The following is a 14,956-nucleotide window of genomic DNA, read 5'->3' as shown; positions in this document are numbered from 1 at the left end:
ACTAAACTAAAATCGCAGAAACTTGCTTTTTTCCAAAAGAAATACCTGATATATTTCTCGAACGGCGCCTCAGAAAATTGAGAAATTGTTCTTTTATCCTGTATTAGTTTTCTGGTTTAATGCATCATAAATATTGAAATTCCTATTCACTTCAGTTTAAGTGTTATCTCCTGCTTCCACCCGAAGTTTCACCAGTAATACTCAACAAATTATCTTAGTTGTTTTTCTTTTCTCAAAATTGACCCTTTTGCTTATTGTGTACCATCCTAATATTTTCAATGTCTTGGAGTTATATAAAGTAAATGTGTTCTGATAAGTATCTGATTCATCGTATGAGCATTGTAGGGAGTCACCAGAATACTGCTTTTATTGGATTTTGCAGATGAAATAATTATTAAACTTTTCTTCTTTAATCCGTTAAAGTGTTGAGTTTGCTTTCGATTGAGTCATGTTTCACATAACCACACCTGTGATAATAATATCAATAAGCATGAGACTTCAAGCACACAAGTTCCTGGCAAGAATTCCCTCAAATGTAATTCCGGGTCCAAATGCAAGTATCAAGCCCCATTCAGGATCTTCTCTACCATCTTTTCTAGTCTTGAGACCCTCCTCTATCATATACTCCAGCACATACACAATGGTGTTACTGCTAGCATTGCCATAATCCATGAGAGCCCTTCTACTTGCACTTAGTTTCTCGGGTAACAAATCAAGTCTCTTCTCAATGCGATTCAAGATGGCAGGTCCCCCTGGATGTACAGCCCAAAAGAGCTTGTTGTACTCCTTATTCTGGAACTCAACAACACTCATTAATTTGTCACAGAATCCTTCAACATTGTCTTCAATTATCTGAGGAAGTTCCCTTGCTAGCTTGAAGCTTATCCCCTCTTCTGTCAGCCTCCCATCAATTTTCTTCTCAGTGTGTGGCAAAAACTCCTGAACTGCAGTGTGAAGCTCAAAGAGAGGCTTCTCATGCTCCAATATTGGGTCTGAGCCAATTATCATGGCACCAGCACCATCCCCAAAGAGTGCCACTCCAACAAGATCATAGGGTCTATCTGCACTTGGTGGCTTGAACCCAATGATTGTAGTTTCTGAGGTAGCAAGCAACACCCGACTTCCAGGGTTGTTCTCAGCTATGTCTTTTGCAACACGTAGGCCAGCCACACCTCCTGAACAACCAGCGAAATAGAGCATGATTCGTTGAGTATCAGGGCTCAGTCCTAGTCCTTTCGCTAGGTAAAGATCACCACCAGGTAGTCTTGCTTCACTGGATGACACATAAAGTGTGTTATGTCTGATAATGCTCCACCCCAGTTCTTAATGCAACCTAGTGCAGCCTCAATGGCCATTTCTGTCACTGCCTCGTTACATATCTCTAGTCTCTGCTTCACTGTGGGGGTGCCTTCAGTCACAAGCTCTGGATACTTTATCAGTATTTCCTCTGACATAACCACGTACCTTGTTTTCACTGTGGTTGTTTTGCCTGTTTATACCACATTAAGCCAAAGTCAGTGTCTCATTGACCTGCCTTGAGGTTTATTTTATTAAAATCAGTTTGGTTTGGTTTCTGTTTAGTAATTTTGCATATGTTTTGCTTCAAATCAACTTCCAAACGAAAACATCAGGGTTGCTTTTAAACACACATTTTCAACTTCTGATACAAACTATTATATGAATACTTCAACAGTTACAACTGAAAAAGTAGTTAGAATTGAAAATATAAAATATTATATGACATCCTTTTTATCATCTAACATAAACATTCATAACATGTTTTGGCCAAAACCATTGTTTGTATTCGAACAGATTTCAGGTTTCCACACATTTGAAGGGTAAAAGGTGGTGGAAATAAAGAGTACACCAATCACACATGAATAACAATATCCCTACATATACATAGAAAAGGGTAAATTGGTGAAAGCTTGTGTGTGTACTTACAAAGTCTAGTGAGCTTCTGCTTAAGCTCAGGATTGTCACAGTTTGTGCTCCTGAAATATCCATCAACTAAAAACTCTTGCATGACAAGCTGTGGAGGGAAAGCCTTGCCAAGAGCTAATATGGTAGCCTTCCCAGGGTTGACCCCTTTCTTTGTAACACCTTTCCAAATACCTTCTTCTCCCATATTTCTTCTTAGGTAGTGATATCAGATGCATGTAATTTGCTCTACCTAGAGAAAGCAGAACCAGTAGTATATATAATCTTCCAAGCATGTCTATGACGTTGTGGCGTGACAAGTTTATAATAGTATTACATGATGCACACAACTTTTGTTATATGTATAAAATGTGGGTTAGTTAGGAGGCAAGTCGTTCATGGAGATCATATTGTATTAGTTGATGGGAAGATGTTGAGGATTTGTTATTCAGTTGAAGTTAGATCAACCACACAAATGGCAGCAACCATGAACCATGAACCATCTTAAGCCACTTCAACTACCATGATTAAGGTGGTCAACATAACACTTGAGATAAGAAAAATCCCCAGCAACAATATTGAACAATATCGATTTGCTATCTAACCATCCATCGTATCTGAAAAGAAGAAAGAGAACCTTAGCTAAAAGAAAAAGAAAAAAGAGAGTAGAGAATTACTTAATGAAGATTTAATCCTATAGTATGCGTGTGTAGTGTATTTCATTACTTAAGATCAATGTGTTTATAAAATGTATGCAGTGTATGTTACTATTCTTAGTGCAATAACAACAACTTTAACAATGTAATCATTTGTTGGAAAATATTTGTTTGACATTCTATATTTCATCTACATCCACTTAACAACATTTTTTATAATAAAATATTATATTAAAATAATAAAAATAAATAAATAAAATATTAAAATAAAATAATAATTTATAGAATTGTAAGTTGGATATGAAAGAAAATAGTGTTAAAGAAAATTACCCTTCAGACAATCCATAGAATTGTATAAAATTCTTCATGAAATAAGTTTAAATATATATATATAAATAAATAAAGAGTATATTTATAATTAAATGGTATAAAAAAGAGTTTGAGCTTAACATTCATGTAAGTGAAAATAAACTGGTCATCGAGTAGTTTTAAAGTACTTAATGAAAGAGTAATGATAGGTTGACACTTTTAATTAACATCCATTTTACTTAATGAAAGAGTAATGATAGGTTGACACTTTCAGTTGACATCCACTTTACTTAATTAAAGAGTAATGATAGGTTGACACTTTTAGTTGACATCCACCGACTTTTAGTTGACATCCACTTTACTTGACAATCAAATATATTATTATTTTATTTTAAAATTTTGGTTATATTATTTTTTATTAAAAAAATATAATATTTTATTATTAAAAGGGTTGTAAAGTGAAAAAAGAGAAAAAATTAGTCTCAAATAAACTTTTCCATAAATGAAAACTTAGAATTATAAAACCAAATTTAACTAGTATAAACTTTTTGAACCAAGTTTGATAACTTTTTAAGTAAAATTTACTAAAACAACTCCTTAAGATATATTTTAATAAATTTAACTAAACACATATAAAATATTCTTTTATAATCAAATTATTTCTAAAATTCATTAAATAATAAAACTTATTTAAAATATGAGTGATGATATATTCACAACTCTCAATATTACAACTAAAAAATTACCGAGATGTAAACCCACATAAAAAATTGGAGAATTTTAAAATTATATTTTACCATATAAAATCTTTTATAATGCATATTTTACTGTATAATTGACAAAGTAATATAAAAGTATATTTTATACATGTTCTTTATAAAAGTATGGATCGATCTACTTGAGTTTCTATTACTCAGGAATATTCAAAAGAGATGTATGAAAAAAATACTTTCTCTGATGTTTTCGTCACCAATTCCCAAAACTCATTTTGAAAATACTTTTACTCTCTAACATCAAATTCAAAGATGAGAGGAGTTTATTTAATCATGAACAATTTCTTATATTGTTTATTTAAGCATTTGCAACTAAAAAAAAACATCTACCATCACTAAATCTAGCGAATTTTTTCAATATTTTATTAATAACTTCAAAACAATATTGATATTTCATCCATATAATTAATCTAGCATTTACTGTCAATTAAACTAATTATCCTTCCTTAATGTTGCAAAGAAATATTCCTTAGTCATACTCACACATTTTCGTAATAAATGTTGGATCATATTGATATACTCATAAAAATATTAGTTGCTTACACATTATAAAAAACATGTTTTTAAATATGATTTTTACTATTTTTTGTCAATTAAACTTTGGAAATGTTTTTTAAACCCTAGATTTTGAAGAACTAAAAATACGCTCTTTTTAGTAGATTAAAAATGTATTTTAACTAAATATATCAAATAAATAAATGTTTCATAGTAAAAACATTGCTTTATGCAACTAGAAGATATTACTATACTAAATTTTAAGTCTTTGCATAGTTTTAATCGATGGTACTTTTGTGCATATTTTTTTCCTTTATCAATAAAATTAACTAATAGATCAAATAGAATTTCTTGCGTAATTTAGTAATATGTTTTATATCATTTCACTTTAAGTATATTTAAAAGATATATAAGATCATGAATGAATAGTTATAAAGTTAGGGTTTTAATATTTATGGAATGCGGAAGAAAATTATAAAACAGAAGGATAAAGCCGAGATTTTCGTATTTATGGGGTGAAGAAAACAATTATGGGAGTCCGAGAAGCATAAATTTGGGCCTGCTAAATGGGGATTGTCCAAATTTGGGCCCATTGAAACATTGCATTCATCGCGTTCTCGTTGAGAATTTTTCAACGTAAGAAAATGCTGAGAAATCTCCGATCCCGACGCCGCCCCCGCCACGGCGTGTACCTGTGCGTCGTCGTTTCGGGTCTCCTTCTGTTGGTGTGCGTCTCCGTCTCTCTCCTCCACCTCCGCGCCACCGTCCCTCACCTTTCCCACGATGTCAATTTCGACTCCCTCCTCTCCGACTCCGTCAACGACGACTTCATCACCGGCGACGACACCATCGACGCCCTCGACGTGGGGGAGGAAGAGCAGGAGGACGCCATAGACGCCGAAGCCGACGACGACGAGCCTCTCGATCGGAGCTCCGGCTCGTCTGGGTATTTCTTCAATCACGCGGAGGGCGTGATCCGTCGCGCCATCAGCAAGAGCTCCTTCATGGACGACGACGACGAAGGGCCCTTTGTGGGCCCGGAGGATGTCGGCACGACCGTGTTTGGCTCCGACGACGTGGCGGTGGAGGAGAAGGTGAAGTCGAAGGTGTTGCAGGTGAAGAGCGTTGAGGACGCTCTTTTGTTGAAGGCCATGGGAAGAAGGGTTTCGCCTCTGAGAGAAGGTTGGGGCGATTGGTTCGATAAAAAAAGTGATTTTTTGAGGAAGGAGAGGATGCTGAGATCTGGATTGGAGGGATTGAATCCTCTGCGTAACCCCATTATCCAAGATCCTGATGTTGCTGGTGTCACCGGAATCACCAAAGCTGATAAAATCATCAGAAATTCCATCTTACATGACCTCAAGAACCTTCCCTTCCCTTCTAGGAAAATCACTCACTCTTCCAATTTCTAACTCTTTTTTCTTCTTCTCTTTCTCAAGACATCATTTTTCCTGTCAAATTATGTATAATCATCTTTCTTAATTAGCCCTTAGTTTCAAGCTTGTTGCTTTAATTTCCAACCACCTTTCCAACTGTCACATTGCATGCTTCAAAACACTCATCCCAGATTCCAGTTTCATCAATTAATATGATCATTGGTGTCAGAATTTAAAATTTCAATCTATCAGCTATCTGGGCTCACAGGTTGTCATTGAATCAACTAAAAGATCACATTTTGAAATACTGTAAGAACAGCTTCTACCAGAATAAAACATTGAAATGTGTTTCTTCTAGTCAAATAAGAAGAAAATGAGGGTGCAAATTAGTGCCATGTTTTTTGTTTTTAAACTTAGATTAATTCGTTATTGCTGAGGATAATTGATCCTGTCAAGACCTATATCTTTTTAGCATATACCTAAAATATGCCCTCTATATACAATGCATGGCTTTGATCATAACTTCGTCAAAAAAACACAAATAAAAGATTAGCAATCAATAACTACAATAATATTACAAACGTTTTTTCATAGGACGATGTGAATTTTAAATAGTCTTGATATTATGGTAATTTATCTACATATTCACACTGATTTACTTTTCAATAGTCAAATGGTTGGAATGTGGAGGTTGCAAATAGTTCCAAAAATTGGCTTTGTTCACAGAGAAGAAGTTGTGGAAAACTAGAAATAACATGTTATGAGTTCAAACCTATCCATGTCTTAGACATTCACGCAGATACATTATTCCATCACACCATTATGCAGTCATTCATTGTGCTATTGGTCATATTTAAGACGAATTAACACACCATACTCTACCTCATACTCTACCTATTTTCAAATGTTACCAAAAGCTCTATAAATATTAAATACCATTTCAAACAGATGCAGCCTTATAAGGGTGGATATATATGCTTGGAAAAAATAGTTTCTTAGAAATATTTCTTCTTGAAACATGGATTTAGCTAATTCCCATGTAGTTGTTAAACAACTTCCGAGTTCTGTTCAAACCAGCAAGCCAGTCTGTTTGTTGAAAAAGAACTCTTTAAGGCGAAAGTGTTTTGCTTTTACTGGGGCACATGAGATTTTCAGACCAGAGGTAATTTAACACAAATTTTAGTCATTGTGTTCTTCTTTGATCCTCTTATTTATATCTTGGTTAGATTTTAGCATATAATGCTTTTACACTTCAAATTTGTTGAAGTTGGCAATTTCATAATCTTCCACGATACACAGTTATCATATAATTACACACTTATTATTGCTAAATTATTTTTATTTTACATTAGTGAGCGGAAGTTTAATCAATCTTATAAGCTTCTATAAAGAACTAATTAAATGGGTTTTTTTCCTCTCTTATCGTGCCTTCCGTTAAGTGCTATGCATGATAGCATATTCCCATGCATAGTCTATATGACTCTTACGTTAAAAAAATATTAGTTTAAGAGGCAGAGGTTGAAACGTAACTATACTCTCAAAAGATAATAGTTAAAATAGAAGCATAGGATATGATAACATTTTATTCATTTATAATGATGCCTTGAACTATAACCATGTTCCTTGAATTTTGTCCAATCAATATACTTTGAGGTGAAGCATAATTGTCAAACATTTAAATAAATTATTTTAAAAATATATTCCTACCTAAATTTTTCGTATACATTATTAGTCCAATATAATCTCACATTACGTAATAAATTCTTTAATCCTCTGATAATATAATATCTTTTTAAAGATAAAATCGTGATAGATCTCCAAACTTTAAAACAGATAATATCTTAATACGGTAATCGATGTTATGAACTCGTTTCTCTTAATCCTCAACTGGAAACTTGAGTTCAGAACAATTTTTTTTTACATCACGTTTTGTAGAAGTGCTGAAATAATTATACTCATATATATAAAATAACATAGTTTCCTTGGTTCAGATGTGGAGGGCAGCCTTAACAGAATTAACAGCAACTGCATCTCTAATGTTCACCTTGACAACTTCCATTGTTGCATGCTTGGACTCAGAGGAGGTGGATCCTAAGCTTCTTGTTCCCTTTGCAGTTTTCATCATAGCCTTTTTGTTCCTACTGGTGACAGTTCCTCTCTCTGGGGGCCACATGAGTCCTGTTTTCACATTCATTGGTGCTTTGAAGGGAGTTGTAACTCTCACCCGTGCTCTCATTTACGTCTTGGCACAATGCATTGGCTCAATAATTGGTTTCTTTATCCTAAAGTGCGTCATAGACCCCAAATTAGCCTACACATATTCCTTGGGAGGGTGTGCCATTGATGGGCAAAGAGTCAGTTTTGGCATTAAGGCACAGAACGCTTTGCTAGTGGAATTCGCATGCACATTTGTGGTACTCTTTGTGGGAGTCACATTGGCATTTGACAAGAAAAGGTCTAGGGAGCTGGGCTTGCCAATGGTGTGTTTGGTGGTGGCAGGAGCCATGGCACTGGCAGTGTTTGTGTCCATAACTGTAACTGGGCAGCCCGGTTATGCTGGTGTGGGCCTCAACCCAGCAAGATGCTTAGGCCCAGCACTGCTTCATGGAGGATCACTTTGGCACGGGCATTGGGTTTTCTGGCTTGGGCCTTTCTTGGCCTGCATGCTGTATTATGTTGTGTCTATCAACCTGCCAAAGGAGGATTTGGTTTGGGTAGAGGGAGAACATGATGTTTTAAACTTGGCTCTAGCTTCATGCTTCAATGTTTATGATACTTCCTTTTCAAAGGATCTGCCACAAGAACGCAGTGCAGGGTTCCAACTCCAAGTATGACAAAAAAAATGCAGCATGAAGAAAATACTTTTACATGCAGTTTTGATGGAAGTCTCTGTGGAATTTTGGCTGCTCAATTTGGTTTGACACAACCAGAATATAAAAATGGGATTCCATGTAATTTAGTTACAATACTTCTTGGTACTATTTTTAGTGTTAATGTTAATCTTTACTTTGAATGATTGACTACTAAGATTCCAAGTTCTTATATAAGAGAAGGTGAAAAGGTTCAAAATATCAAAACTCTCCACGTATCCAAATAAAAAAGCCTGTAGCGTTGTGGAATAAACCTTTTGATCCAAGAAAAAGTAGAGTCCCTGTGACAGAGGTGTTGAATGCTCATTCACAGAATCAAAGAATAGTTTGAAAATACTAGTGGTACAATTATTGCGTGTCCTTGTTTATAACCATGATTGGGTTCTTTCATGGCTTCTGGTAACTTTGGTGCACATTTATTAGTATACTTATTCCCCTCCTTTATCATTTCATCCACACACACCGCATTTATACTTCCCCTCATCGTTTTCAGAGCACTTCATCCTTGTTCCAGTTTTCCTCTCCCACCCACACTTGTGCTCTTCTTTCTCTCGCTATAATTTAAAATGAAAGAAAAAAATCAGCAGAAATTACTTTTAATCTTTGGTGAAAGATGCCCAGAAAGCGATTCCACACTGATTGCGTTTGGCAAACTCACAATGATAAATACAAGGCAGATATCGCATAATAGATCAAGTAGTTGAATTGAAATGAATGACCAGTTTTCAATGCCCGTTCACAGTGCTGACACAAAGCCTAGGGGCTTAGTTCATAACAAGTCCAAATTTCTTGCCTTCATTGGTGCCCATGAAATTTTCACTGCAGAGGTTTTTGAATTCGTGTCTCTATTTATAATTTTTAATAGTTGTTAAATTTGTCTTGTGATTGATAAGTTGAGGTTAGAAACAAATTACTAAGGTTGTTCTTAATTCCTTGTCTCAGACGTGGAAAGCTGCTATGGTAGAGTTAATTGCAACTGGTGCACTAATGTTCACCCTAACGAGTTGCAGTGTTGCATGTTTGGAATCAAAGGAGGTGAATCCCAAGCTTCTTATTCCCTTTGCAGTGTTCATCACAGTGTACTTGTTTTTGATTGTGATGGTTCCTGTATCCGGGGGTCATATGAATCCTATTTTCACATTCGTTGCGGCTTTAAAGGGTGTTGTCACCCTTTCTCGTGCTCTCCTTTACGTTCTAGCACAATGCATTGGCTCAGTAATTGGTTTCTTTGTGCTCAAGAGTGTGATGGAGCCAAAATTAGCACACACTTATTCTCTGGGAGGTTGTGCAATTGGTGACAAACTACAAAGTTCTGCCATAAATCCACACGATGCTCTGTTGTTGGAATTCTCTTGCACACTTTTGGTACTCTTTGTTGGTGTCACGGTGGCGTTTGATAAGAAAAGGTGCAAGGAATTGGGCTTTCCAATGGTGTGTTTCGTGGTAGCAGCATCCTTTGCACTCGCAGTTTTTCTGTCTATAACTGTAACAGGGAGGCCTGGTTATGCAGGTGTGGGCCTCAACCCGGCAAGATGTTTGGGCCCGGCGTTGCTTCACGGAGGCTCACTATGGAATGGGCATTGGATTTTCTGGGTCGGGCCTTTCTTGGCCTGTATAATCTATTATAGTGTCTCCATTATCTTACCAAAGAAGGGTTTGGATTGGGTGGATGGAGAATATGATATCCTAAACTTGACAATGGGTTTTTCTGGAACTATCCCTAACAATGCTGTTTTAAACGATCTTCCATAACTTTCTTGAATGAAACCAAAGATACCATTTTATGCCACTATATTTAGATATCATAAACAAATGAACAATAAGCTAATTTCACTCAAAGTTCTCCTAGTTAGTTCCACGATTTTTTGAACATATTGAAGATCAAATAAAGTTTTTGTACTACATCAATCATCTTCATAGTGTGTGAAAGTAAAGTGTCTACCCACTTAGATGTGAGAATGATTTGATTTTCTTTGATAATTTTTAAATTAAGTTTTAGTCTTCTCTTATGGGAATTTACTTCATATTATTTGTAAGGCTTTGTCTAGTAAAAAGTAGTCATATGGATAAAAACCTAAAATGTTGGCATCCACAATGTTTGATAATGTATGCATCATTATAGTAAAATAATCGAGAGTACTCAGTTTTCGTTCTCCATGGTTTCTGTATTTTTCAGATTCACAGATAGCCCCACATCAAAAACACAAGTTATGGGAGTAATAATAATTTACATAAATAAAATTTTTATTATATGTCATGGTTCATTTAGCCGTCATATATATTAAACACGTACGTACAGCTAGGGTGCAGTTTCACTAGAGGATGGCTGAAGAAGTGTAGAAGATGAGTCTAGAGGCTCGTGCACTACAGAATTTGAAGAAACTGATATGGGACTTCCCTCTAACTGCAACATTATGCTCCCCAGTATTTCAGTTAAAACTTTCTTGAACTCCTCTTCTTTCACCAGCTTTGCTTCATCTGCATTCACCATCTTAAACACTTCACCAATAACCTTATCCATCTGCACAACCAAACACCTTAATGTTCAATTAATGGCCAATTAATGGCCAAGGAAGCACCCACACTTCAAAATAATTTGTTACTCTTCAAGGACACTCTTCATAGTTTTACTTTTATGCCTGTGTCTATACATAGTTAGATATAATTAATGGTAGCAGCATTATATACCTGTAAGTTACAATGAATCATATGCCACATGGGGATGATAAAACCAACCTAAATTCTAGCACAACCTCGTACAAATTACTTGTTAACTAATTTATATATCCGACAACTTCAAGTTAAAACTGTTCCAACATATTTTAAAGTAAATCTGAAATAAAGATAATTTGGAAGTGTGTTGACACCATACCTCTTCAATTGCACCAAGGGGAGGTAAACCAGCAGATGGAGCCACCGTGTCCAGTGCCACCCGTAGATACTCTTTTGACATCTTTCCATTGCGATCTTTAGGCAAAGTCTCTAAAGCTGAGTTCAAAGTCTGCATCACATGATATATGGGTGTGTTCCATATAAGGAGGTTTAAGAAAAGTAGAGAGACCACGAAAGATATTGCAAGCAATCACAAAAAATTTAGACCTTGTCCAATTCAAACTTGTTGGATAATAGTCTCTTGACACCACTTCCATCAAAGATGTTCTCACTGTGAGCAACTATCACTGGTTGTTCCTTAAGACGATTAGCCACACCCAATGCCACTACCTTAAATTCCTCCAAAAATGTTTCCTGAGAAACAGGCTTATCCAAACCAGACCTGTCTTGATATAGCAGTGCAGGTTCCACAATGTTGCTTAAAACCTAAACAGACAACAAAATATGATAAGCCAAGAGAGGAAGGATATGAAATAAGTTTGAGAAATTTATTTGTCTTGGTTAGAGTGCAAAATGAGCTTCTTAGCTGACAAATTGTTTTGATCGTGTTTAAATTTGTCATATCTTTTTTTAGAAAAAGAAACTTAAGTTACATCTCTAAAGAAAGTCAACGATATCCGTGTAAATTGGCTACCCAAGCATCTGATGTAGGAGGAATTCCTTGTTCCACAGTGAGCTTGCCAAGAGCTTCAATTATATGGGCATGCAGTGATCTGGTAGGGGATTCAATCTGAGAGAATATGGATGCCATTTCTGCTTCATAACCTGAACCATTAACAAATTCCAGAAGATCTTCCCCATCAATGCGAAGTATCACAATTGGGTCACGCTTCAGTCCAGCAGCCATACCCAAGAGAATATCAGAGAGAACCTCTTTGAACTCAGTTTTGCTCACTTTTTGCTGCTTCCCATGTGTGAATTCATTCAACACCTATAGAATAAGTCATTCAACATGTCAATTCTTGGTTCTTGATTGGTTCAAACATATTGGACAATCAAAGTGTTGTCACACAAATATAATTAATCTTTTAAAGGCAATAACAAAGATAAAATTAATCCATTTACTCCTCATCACGTCATGTCATTTTAGAACCAAATGCTACTTTTATTTTCTTTGTCTTCTTGTGACTTTATAAATTTATTGATGTTGGCTAACTTTAGTAGGTAGGTGAGAAAGCTTTAACCCAAAGTATGCCGCTAAAGAAAACCTTTGGCTGTCCCCACGAGAACATTGCCTTCTGTTTCTGGATGCAGCTAGTAATTTATCATTGACTAGAATGATAGCAGTTTGACATTTTGTACTCCAAAGTCTAACACAAAACTTTCTACCAGCATTTACTGACTATTATTTATTAGTAGTCCTGAATTCAAGTATATTTTAAGCTTAAATAATGCTATTAAACCTCAGATGTCAAATGCCAGCTTATCTTTATTTTCTACCTCATTCTTCATTAGATTCCTCCTTACACGGAGATAAGAAAATGACCACAAAAAGTTAAGCTGAGCAGAGAAATCAATTGCAAGTTTGCAATCAAAGGCCAAGTCCCACAGGACCGACCATTTTATCATGTTGAAGGATAAGTCCAAATTATCATAAACAGATTAGGATGTTTCTGGGGACCAACTAGAAGTCAAGATTTTGACAAAAAACTTGCTCCATAATTGCCCGAAAAGGATATGTATTCCAAGCAACATGTTATATTTTCCAAAATAAAAAACGATTGTCGAAAACCTAATTGCAAAAATCAATTAAGGTCTGCCTCTCCATCAACGTCTGAACCATTGAAAGCACATAAAAAATGTTGCAAATGCGCCAAAGACATTGGATAAAAACAAAGCTTAAAGCCCTAAACCACAACCGAACAATGTTTTAATAAGGCTAAAACAACAGACATTGGAACCGAAACAAATCAGATGAAGATATAATGATATCACAAAGAGGATACAAAAGTCAATTATATATTCCCCCTTGGACACGAATAATAATTTATTAGAAACATCCACACATAGGCAAATCAGGATACTGCCAAAACTAAAGCCACGGAAAAAGTTTCAAGCATATACGCCATATTATTTCCTCACCCAACAGTTTTCTCAGCAAGGTGAAGGACATCTTCATAATCTTGCTTCTATTTTAGCTTGCTTCTATTCTAGCAAAAACTGATACTTTTTTTTTGGTTTGTTATGTAATTAAAATAACAGTGTTGTAAAAACTGAAGCAGAAGTAATAACAAGGCTTGTGTAAAGAAAAGGAAAAACCTTTCTCTGCCCCATGAAGCAGAATTAAAGTGACATAAATTTGATATGAAGCCGGCATGCTCACAGCATTGGCAAAATCCCAAGGCGGTTATAACAGACAGGAACACAAGCAAGAAAGAAAGAGAACAGTAACTAGTTTTTTTTTTTTTTGTGCGACACAAAAAGTTAGAACACAGAACCTCGTACAATAAAGAAAGTATTGAAATCGTCATGAGTAGGTGGTGGTTTGAGTAAGAAAAACCTCGGAATAGATGTGATCGGATTCAGGATTGGTGCCGTGAGCAGGGAGGCCGAGAGCAGCACCTATGTCAGCAACAGCAGGTTGGAGCTCTTTCACAGAGAGTTTGCCATCTCTGTCTGTGTCTAACTCGTGGAACTTATTGTCGACGAAGGTGGTGAAAACTTGGTCGTTTCCAACCAACTCCATAATATTGGAACCGTCTAGAACCTGTCCGTTTCCACCACTTTTCTTCCTGCTCAGCCTCCCACAACCTGTCTCCATTCTCTCTCCCTTCAACTCTTCTCCCTTTTCTTGTGACTCTTGTGACTTCCTCGCTGCTCTCGTGACTCCCACACCGCCAAAATCACTTCTCTTCAGATCACTCTTTTCCTTTTATATCTCTCTCTATGCTCCTCTCTACCTCTTCTATGTCTCAACCATCTCCTCTTCAAAAATGCTTTCTCTTCCCCTTTATTTATTCACTCTTTCTCACCTTATTATTTTGCTTCATTTACCATCCTAATTACCAAGACACAAATATTAGAAATTAAATTAATTAATAAACTAAAGTTTTACATTGGAATAATTGGATAAATTTATTAGCAGAATATATAATGATAATAATAATGTAGGATCATGCATATCTATGTGAAATATGAAGGTGAAGTGTTTGTGAAGATAGCTACGTGTTTCTAAGAATGAATACACACGTGCCCAACAAAAGGGGCATCATGATTGGTGGAGAGTTCTAATTTTTTTTTTTTTTCTGGTTTTGTGTTCTATTTCTTTATAGTTTTTTAAAATTCATTTTAATGATATTATTCTTGTTAAAATACCATTTAAATTATTAAACATGTTATCTAGAATAAAAATAATTTAAAAATGATATTATTTGAATGAATATAAAAACCTTGGAGTGGGTCCATTGGAGGAATTTTGATAATATTGTGATGAAAAAAAAAAGTGAAGGTGGGTAATGATGAAATTTGGGGGTGGGAGAGAGTTGTGGGGCGGTTGGGCTTTCTCTCAAGTGGCAACAAACCACTAATGTCCAAACATAATAGACCGAATAGAGGTAAGGTTTGGTGGTTTGTGTATTTATGGATTCTTCCCTTCCCATCTACCTTTCAATCCAACTCCATTTCAACTATAACCTTTCTATTTTTTGCTTTCAAAGTCATCATAT

General features: G+C 35.6%; 4 protein-coding genes and 1 pseudogene across 5 annotated transcripts; 3 read left to right on the top strand and 2 right to left on the bottom strand.

The window, feature by feature from the left end:
• Window positions 1-339: 339 nt before the first annotated feature.
• On the bottom strand, window positions 340-2,287 carry LOC137824102 (type III polyketide synthase B-like; annotated as a pseudogene).
• Window positions 2,288-4,797: 2,510 nt separating this feature from the next.
• LOC137822161 (uncharacterized protein At4g19900-like) lies at window positions 4,798-5,565 on the top strand. The gene has a single exon (XM_068627065.1). The coding sequence runs from the start codon at window positions 4,798-4,800 to the stop codon at window positions 5,563-5,565; it is 768 nt and encodes a 255-aa protein (XP_068483166.1).
• A 1,955-nt stretch (window positions 5,566-7,520) lies between these two features.
• LOC137822152 (aquaporin TIP1-2-like) lies at window positions 7,521-8,363 on the top strand. The gene has a single exon (XM_068627058.1). The coding sequence runs from the start codon at window positions 7,521-7,523 to the stop codon at window positions 8,361-8,363; it is 843 nt and encodes a 280-aa protein (XP_068483159.1).
• Window positions 8,364-8,850: 487 nt separating this feature from the next.
• On the top strand, window positions 8,851-10,552 carry LOC137825024 (aquaporin TIP1-2-like). The gene is made up of 2 exons (XM_068630698.1): window positions 8,851-9,226; window positions 9,342-10,552. The coding sequence occupies exons 1-2, from the start codon at window positions 9,110-9,112 to the stop codon at window positions 10,149-10,151; spliced, it is 927 nt and encodes a 308-aa protein (XP_068486799.1). The 5' UTR covers window positions 8,851-9,109; the 3' UTR covers window positions 10,152-10,552.
• A 73-nt stretch (window positions 10,553-10,625) lies between these two features.
• On the bottom strand, window positions 10,626-14,444 carry LOC137825015 (uncharacterized). Of its 2 annotated transcripts, none has more exons than XM_068630689.1 (5): window positions 13,792-14,444; window positions 11,926-12,222; window positions 11,499-11,717; window positions 11,272-11,400; window positions 10,626-10,920 (listed from the first exon to the last, which is right to left on the bottom strand). In XM_068630689.1, the coding sequence occupies exons 1-5, from the start codon at window positions 14,050-14,052 to the stop codon at window positions 10,699-10,701; spliced, it is 1,128 nt and encodes a 375-aa protein (XP_068486790.1). In that variant the 5' UTR covers window positions 14,053-14,444; the 3' UTR covers window positions 10,626-10,698. The 2 variants fall into 2 exon arrangements, with proteins under 2 accessions (XP_068486790.1, XP_068486795.1); XM_068630694.1 differs by having other exon boundaries at window positions 10,626-10,877; window positions 13,792-14,420.
• Between the last annotated feature and the right edge of the window lie 512 nt (window positions 14,445-14,956).

The sequence above is a fragment of the Phaseolus vulgaris genome, chromosome 11, assembly GCF_000499845.2.
Source record: "Phaseolus vulgaris cultivar G19833 chromosome 11, P. vulgaris v2.0, whole genome shotgun sequence".
NCBI lineage: Eukaryota > Viridiplantae > Streptophyta > Magnoliopsida > Fabales > Fabaceae > Phaseolus > Phaseolus vulgaris.
The sequence above is the reverse complement of the archived record's forward strand: the minus strand, read 5'-3'. Positions and strand labels throughout refer to the sequence as shown.